The sequence below is a fragment of the Sparus aurata genome, chromosome 10 (assembly GCF_900880675.1).
Source record: "Sparus aurata chromosome 10, fSpaAur1.1, whole genome shotgun sequence".
Classification (NCBI taxonomy): Eukaryota; Metazoa; Chordata; class Actinopteri; order Spariformes; family Sparidae; genus Sparus; species Sparus aurata.
In genome coordinates, this window is record NC_044196.1 from 16,417,458 (window position 1) to 16,424,357 (window position 6,900).

General features: G+C 38.6%; 1 protein-coding gene across 3 annotated transcripts; it reads right to left on the reverse strand.

Annotated features, from left to right (window-relative positions):
• Positions 1 to 1,059: 1,059 nt before the first annotated feature.
• Positions 1,060 to 6,585, reverse strand: LOC115590503 (signaling lymphocytic activation molecule-like). 3 transcript variants are annotated; one of them, XM_030431886.1, is made up of 9 exons: positions 6,320 to 6,585; positions 5,275 to 5,577; positions 4,799 to 5,056; positions 4,343 to 4,444; positions 4,232 to 4,247; positions 3,885 to 3,955; positions 3,054 to 3,104; positions 2,922 to 2,969; positions 1,060 to 1,808 (listed from the first exon to the last, which is right to left on the reverse strand). In XM_030431886.1, the coding sequence occupies exons 1-9, from the start codon at positions 6,396 to 6,398 to the stop codon at positions 1,804 to 1,806; spliced, it is 933 nt and encodes a 310-aa protein (XP_030287746.1). In that variant the 5' UTR covers positions 6,399 to 6,585; the 3' UTR covers positions 1,060 to 1,803. The 3 variants fall into 3 exon arrangements, 2 of the variants coding, with proteins under 2 accessions (XP_030287746.1, XP_030287745.1); XR_003985751.1 differs by lacking the exon at positions 4,232 to 4,247 and having other exon boundaries at positions 6,320 to 6,583; XM_030431885.1 differs by lacking the exon at positions 1,060 to 1,808 and having other exon boundaries at positions 2,504 to 2,969.
• Between the last annotated feature and the right edge of the window lie 315 nt (positions 6,586 to 6,900).

The window sequence follows — 6,900 nt, forward strand, 5'->3', positions numbered from 1 at the left end:
TTGTGGGCGGGGGATATGAAGCAATGTCTTTATCAGCGAGTGGAATAAGTGTGTCAGCTTCTTTTTGAGGAACTTTTCAAACAGCAGAGTGCTTCTGTCTGTCACATTATTTTCAGTGTCAAAAATAATTTTCCATTTAGATTACAAGTTGCCATTTTTGGCATTAAGAGAAACCACCCGACTAGCTCACCATGTTCTTGGTAAAACTTTGAAGTCTAACTTAAACAAACTGGCTGACATTTCCTTTCGAAAGGAGAAGTGATACATGCCAGTAAAATGATGCGAGTCACTGAGTCATTAAAGAAACAGAACCAGGACACATGGCACACCCTGACCCTTCAACATCCTCTAGAAAAACTCAGAGACAAATCAGATGAGTTCAAAAGCGTACATTTATTCCACAATAATTTTTTAGGGCTCCACATCAAGTGTGGGCATAAAACAAGTTAAAAATACTCTCAATGCAACTGCAATACTCATAGGTATTGACTATTAAATAAAAGACAACATACATTGATTCATAAAACATATGTATAGTATTTAAGAGAGAACAACATGTACCATTCTATCTACTAATAAAAAAATAAACAGGTTAATGCATTTTAGTTATATGCACTCACTGTTGCAGCTGCAATGATATTTGACCTGTGGAATCACTAAGCAGCAAGTAACTAAAGGGAAAATGACATAGCACCACCAAGTGGCTAAAATCTAAGTCTGCATCCATGACAAAAATGTACCAGTGTCAAGTAAAGTAGTGATAGAATTCTCCTGTCTGCTTATAATATTGCAAATGATTAAGCTTTTAAAAAATTAAAAATAAAGAAGAAAAAATGTTTTTTTTCAAAAAAAATCAGGCCTGATGATCTGCAGATTTTGTCCATTCATGCATTAACATGCAGTGGTTACCACTGGCCTACGCCCATAGAGTGAAACTGGATTTGGCCCCAGTAAGCCCCGCAACCCCTTAGGGGGGAAAAAGCGGCAACATCCCGCGACCCTCACGGATAAGCGGAAGAAGAAAACGGAAAAAAAAACAAAAAAAAAAACGGTTACCACTTTTATTCCAATAATGCGATGATGATATTAAGTATAAAGTAGCCTCGAGGATCAAAGTCTGATAGACTAATACATAGATGGTGCTTGATTGTCACTGTTACAGTTTGCAAAATGATAAGGACCAAAGTGCAAAACACAGCAGCAGGTGGATTTATACACAAAAGCGAACTTCAACAATAAGCTGCTCTACCAAATTCCAATATCCAAAATGCAGGTGACACAACACAGGTAAAGGCTAATCCCCCCATAAAAACCCAAAGAGAATACTAAAACTAAATGAGGTGCAAACCAGGAAGAAGTTCAGGGAATACAGGCCGGATTGCAATAACATGAGGACACCAGGAACAAAACAGACACGGAGAAGCAGGACCTTAAGCTTCCATTCGATAGAGTACAAGAACAACTTTGTCACCTTCTAAATACAGATTAAACAAAACGTGTTCTTTACAACTTCATAAAAACACATTATCACCATTTGAATTTTAGGTCACATATCCAGCATATTACAAAAAATACTTAAACTATTATTAGGATTGTATTATAGAAACAAGTCTTGTTTTTCTTTTATTGTGAAATCCTATATATCTCTATGTTTTACAGGATTAAAATCATGAATCAATCACCTATATGTGATTAAGTAAGTTAACCGTTAACTTTTCCTTGATATTTATTAGCTTTAAAAAACAACCTGCCATAAACATTGAATGTGATTTGCTTGTTTTGCAGATGATGCACTCCTTTTTATCAACCTGGAATCAAATCAGAGATAAAGGTTAGTTTTTATGAAACAGCTCAAGTTTAAACTGATTCCAGCTTCTTCAGAGCCTCTCATTCAGTGCTTTTACATGACACTCGAGAAAACCAAATTATTGGGTTAGTCCGACTATGATCGGATTTTTAAGATGCATGTATACACCCTAGTCTGACTAAAATCAGACCAGATCGGATTTCTCATAGTCAGATTAAAACACCTAGATTATTCAATTGATAGTCGCATTACTCCTGCATGTATACATCCATCAGATTAGATCGGATTTTGTGTTCTGCACAGGCTCGAGATTTTTTTTTCCCGGGGCCGTGAGCCAGAAGTAGAAGGACGGCGGCGATGGCGGCGATGGCGGCGATGGCGGCGATGGCGGCGGTGGCGTCTTTCCTCCGAAATAACTGCAAGCAAGAGCGCCATTCTGCATCTAGTTTGTGTAATTAGCATGAACACCATATACAAAAGGTACAAAGATGTAGCTTCATGCGCCATCTTTCTCGAATGCTGAGGCAGAGTTTGTTGTTGCTGGTGACCTAAAGAGGTGGCTCTGTTACCACTAGTTGAAATTGGTACAGCGCCACCTATCGCATCAGGGTATGACATGCTTCGGCCAATAATTTGATTTTCTGACCGGCATGTAAACTCGGACAATTGCAGTTGTATGATTGAGTAGCCTAGTCGAACTATGGCTGTAATCTGACTAAATTGTGCATGTAAACGTACTGAGAGGTTCATAAACACAACCATCACCTAAAGGTACATTATATGGAAACATATGGATATGGAACACTTGACATCTGAAATACCATTTTAAACCATTAAAGCAACACTAACGCTCAACTATCAGGAGGTTTTCTTGAGGATATTTTTAATGATTGACTTCACACCTCTTAATATCCACAGCAAGAGATTAGAATCAGCCATAGCACTGGGTGGTGTGTGTAAGTCATCGTCGCATTTCCTGTTACAGAGATGTGTTGCAGTGATACCCACATTTACAGTTACACCACAGTGTATCTATAGCATGTTTTCATGTTTGGAGAGATAATGCGCTCTTGTAGGTGACAAACCCCACACTCACATTACTTTGTCTGCTTACCGTGAACTCCTGCAGGTGTGACATTAATGTATGAATTTGGTCGTTCACCTGAAATAACAATGTTTAGATTACTTGACTTTTAAACACTGAATTATTTAAAAACGTCCACGGTACATAATGTTCATACTGTACCTGCTCCAGCATCTTCCGGACCGCTTATTGTCTCATAGACACAACCATCACCTACAGGTCAGAGACAATGCAAGGTCATAATAATGAATGTTCTTGGGTGCTCTTGGATATTTGCAATTCCCTGTCTTTTAGTCTTTTTTGACAATCTACTTTAAAAAATCAATCAGTCAATTTTTGACTGCAGCAGTGATCCGTAAAAATTAACACTGTTGGGTGTTTATGCACTGTAATGTTGACTGCTGACTGGAGCTGCAGCAGAACTGCTCTTCATTTTATGAATGTAAGGTTAAAGAAACGAAGGGGAAGAAGAATTAAGAGAACCAGAGTCTCTGGTGAGTGCTGAGCTTAGTGAGAGGTTGATCTAAATTTAAATAGACAGACACATACACCCGTGGTGCGTGCTATTGCTCGTTAGCTTACAGCTAGTGTACAATAAAACTTAGTTCTTATTGCAAAGCAAATGATAATGCAAATGAACACTAACATTCACGTGGTCAAACTTGCACGGGTAAAAACCTGATCGTAGAAAAACACCAAAAACTGCCTTGCCTTGCAAATGACTTAATCAACAAAGTAATGTATTCAAATTGGGCTAAGTCTCGTTCACTGACTTCCTCGCTCGCTCTCTCGTTCTTAACGAAAGTTATAGCAACAGGCAAGCGGATGAAACACACTGCTACCTGGAGTTAATTTGTGGGTTTGGAAACATTTGGGATAATGTAAATACACAAATCAACAAAATGTATGTAATTTTCATATCATATCTTTAAATGATCTGAAATAGCTGTAAAAGAAAAATTAAAAGCAAACAGGACGGGGTTGAGGACTGACCGTGGAGGAGAGAGGAGTACACTTGCTCTTGAGTTTTGGCTGGGTTGACCTGGGTTGGAGACTGGGTGAGCCTGTAGCATGAAGTTAAGCATGTACATATATATATATATATATATATATATATATATATATATATACATATACATATACATATACATATATATATATATATATATATATATATATATATATATATATATATATATATATATATATATATATATATATATATATATATATATATATATATATATGTATAATAGTGTAAGGAAGACAAATCAGTAAAGAACAGTTCTAGGATTAACAGAATATTTTGCTTTTTAGTTGGTAGATGGAAGGGTCCCAACCTGTTAAAACAGCAGCCTGTGAAAAAGAAAAGACGTCACATGCAAATAAAACCACTGCTCTGTTTCATTTAGCAAGTGTTACCCATCAACATTGGCAAGAGGAGGACTTACCCTTTGACTTTGTGTAGCAAAGTAGTGAGAGTAGCAGTACAATAATCAGCAACATTCCAATAACCAGCCCAATAAGGAGTGGTACAACAGATGAACTAGACCCTGCAATAATGAATAATAATTATGTCAATAAACTGTAATTATCTACCGTCTGAGATTTTGGATATCAGTATATCATGATATGGCATACATGTTGTCTGTTCCTGGTTTTAAAGGCTTCATTACAGTAAAGTGATCATCATTCTCAAAACTTACTCAGCTGTTCTACGTGTTCTAATACCACGTGGTCATTATATCCACATCATTGATGATTATTTATCAGAAATGTGACTGTGTTGATGTTTTGTGAAAGTACCAACAGTCATCCCTGCAATATTGTCACAATATGAATCGATGTCAAGGTATTTGGTCAAAAATTATTCAAATAAAGCAGTACTTTCTCTTCGATGCACATACCTTGTTTGCACGTCACAGTTTTGTACGCCGACTTCTCAGTGACTAAGTTGTATATCGTACAGGTGAAGTCGGTGTCTCCGTCCTGCGCACTGAGGATGTACTGCAGCCCGGACCCACTTCTGGTTTGGTTCCTCACGGTCCACTTGTAGTCGACACTGCTGTCAGAGGCTGCATTGCACTCCAGAAAGACTGTGCAGGATTCATTGGATGTGTGCCAGGTGGAATTGTAAGTCAGGGTGGGCTGTTTAGTAATGGGCTCTTATAAAGCAGTGGACAGAGAGAGAATAAAAACAGCAATCATCTTGGAGTGACACAACTTTCTGAAAATGTTAGTTATTAATTGATTTTTGTTTTGGGCAATAAATCAGCAGTAGCCAGAGTGAAAAAGTGGCTTTTTATACTTCTGCAAACAATGAACAAACACATTTGATTTTTTTTTAACTCACAACGTTTGACCAAAAAAGGGAGAATCCTACCATGAACTTGTAGAGTGATGATGACTGTTTCCCTTTGTGTGTCATTCTCCTCTGAGAGAAACCTGAAGTTACCAGAATCTTGGAGAGTCAGCTGTTTCACTGTTAAACTAAAGTTGTGGTGGTTTAGCTCTAATCTGTCTTTAAACTGCTTTTCATGAAAAAGCTTATCTTTGTCTGCAAGTTTTATCTGTCCATATTTCCATGCTGCGTCAGTGACCCCGTCAGTTGGTAAGCATGACGGAAGCTCCACAGTGTCTCCAACTTTTTTATGGATGACACGTTGACAGCTGGAAGCCTCCACATCTGAAACACAGGCAAAGCAAACAACACAGAGTGTCACCTTTTTGAGACTGTCAAATAGATCTTGATATCACAGCTAATAATTAGCACAGTTTACAGAGAGAGAAACAAAGTAGAAAGATAGATATATAGATATTTTCCATATTGTTTTGGGGGATAGAACATTTATCCTTAATTTGCTCTGAATCATCTGGGTTCCCTTGTGGCCTGGTGGCAAATGTTCCCCCAGCAGCCCTGTGGTTAGGGGCCTCTGCACATAAAGATGTTGCTGCCTGATGTGGTCACTTGTGAAACATAATTCACACATTCAACCAGACAGTGATGGGAAATAATGCTTATTTAATTGAGTAATAAATTACTCCGTAATTTTATTTAATCTATAATTTGCCATGGATTGCTTTCAAGATGACAGCTAAAATCAAGTTTGGATTTCCGGCTGCATTTCTCTGCAGTTTTGTTCACAAAAACTACATAACACAAAAAGAAAAAAGAAAAGCACAGAGGTAATGCATTACACAAGGCAAGGGAATGCAACAGTGTTTGAAAATACATTCAAAAGTAAACTTAACTCTTATGTTATTCTAAACACCCAATATCCAGGTAGTATTCAGACATCCAGGAAGTACTGTGTGCTTGGCCCATGTAGTTCAGCTGTGCGATTCCAAGCTCATGCAAGAGTCCGCTTAACAAAATTGCTCTCACCTCATTAAAACCACGCAGCCTCAATGAGTAGAGGTATGCTTACCATTGATGGAGACCAGAATCAGCAGAAGAGCACTGCATGTAAAGAAGCAGGTAGGGTGTCGAAGGCGACTAACGGCCATCTTTGAGAGGTGCAACGCTTCTTCCTCTTCTGGTCAAACTCTGTGGGGACAAATTAGAGAGAAGGGGAGGGAACAGAAACAGCAAGCAGAAGTGAGCAGTCCGAAAAACAAAATTAAAGCCTGCATTAGCTGACCCTGTTTCAAGAAGAACTTTACCACATCCTGTCATCAGATGTTCCTACTCTTCCGGATGTAAATAGACTTTGATAGTGTCATTTCTACCAGTGCCTGCCACTGCAAGAGTGGCCTGTGTGATATTCGAACAAAAATGATGCCAGCCCCTCAAAAGTACAGCCAAATAAACAAGTTCTGAGTGGTTTTAATCACGCCCTCTCCTGGGCTGTGCACGAACCGAGCCAGTTTGTGAGGTTTCCTCTCAGAATGCGTCCTGTTGGACCGTATTCACATGGCGGCCATTCAAACTATGGGCCACCGGAGATTCATGAGCCATGTGCTTTACCCACTGCTTTATGGAGCAGCAGTCATTGATGTAGTTCAGCAG

What these genes read in the sequence shown, in the direction of transcription:
- LOC115590503 (XM_030431885.1), bottom strand. Translation starts at nt 6,398, where the DNA reads ATGGCCGTTAGTCGCCTTCGACACCCTACCTGCTTCTTTACATGCAGT. An exon ending in AACTGTGACGTGCAAACAAG is followed by an intron (nt 4,445 to 4,798) that starts GTATGTGCATCG and finishes TCATTATTGCAG; the next exon opens with GGTCTAGTTCATCTGTTGTA. An exon ending in TCCGGAAGATGCTGGAGCAG is followed by an intron (nt 2,970 to 3,053) that starts GTACAGTATGAA and finishes TTGTTATTTCAG; the next exon opens with GTGAACGACCAAATTCATAC.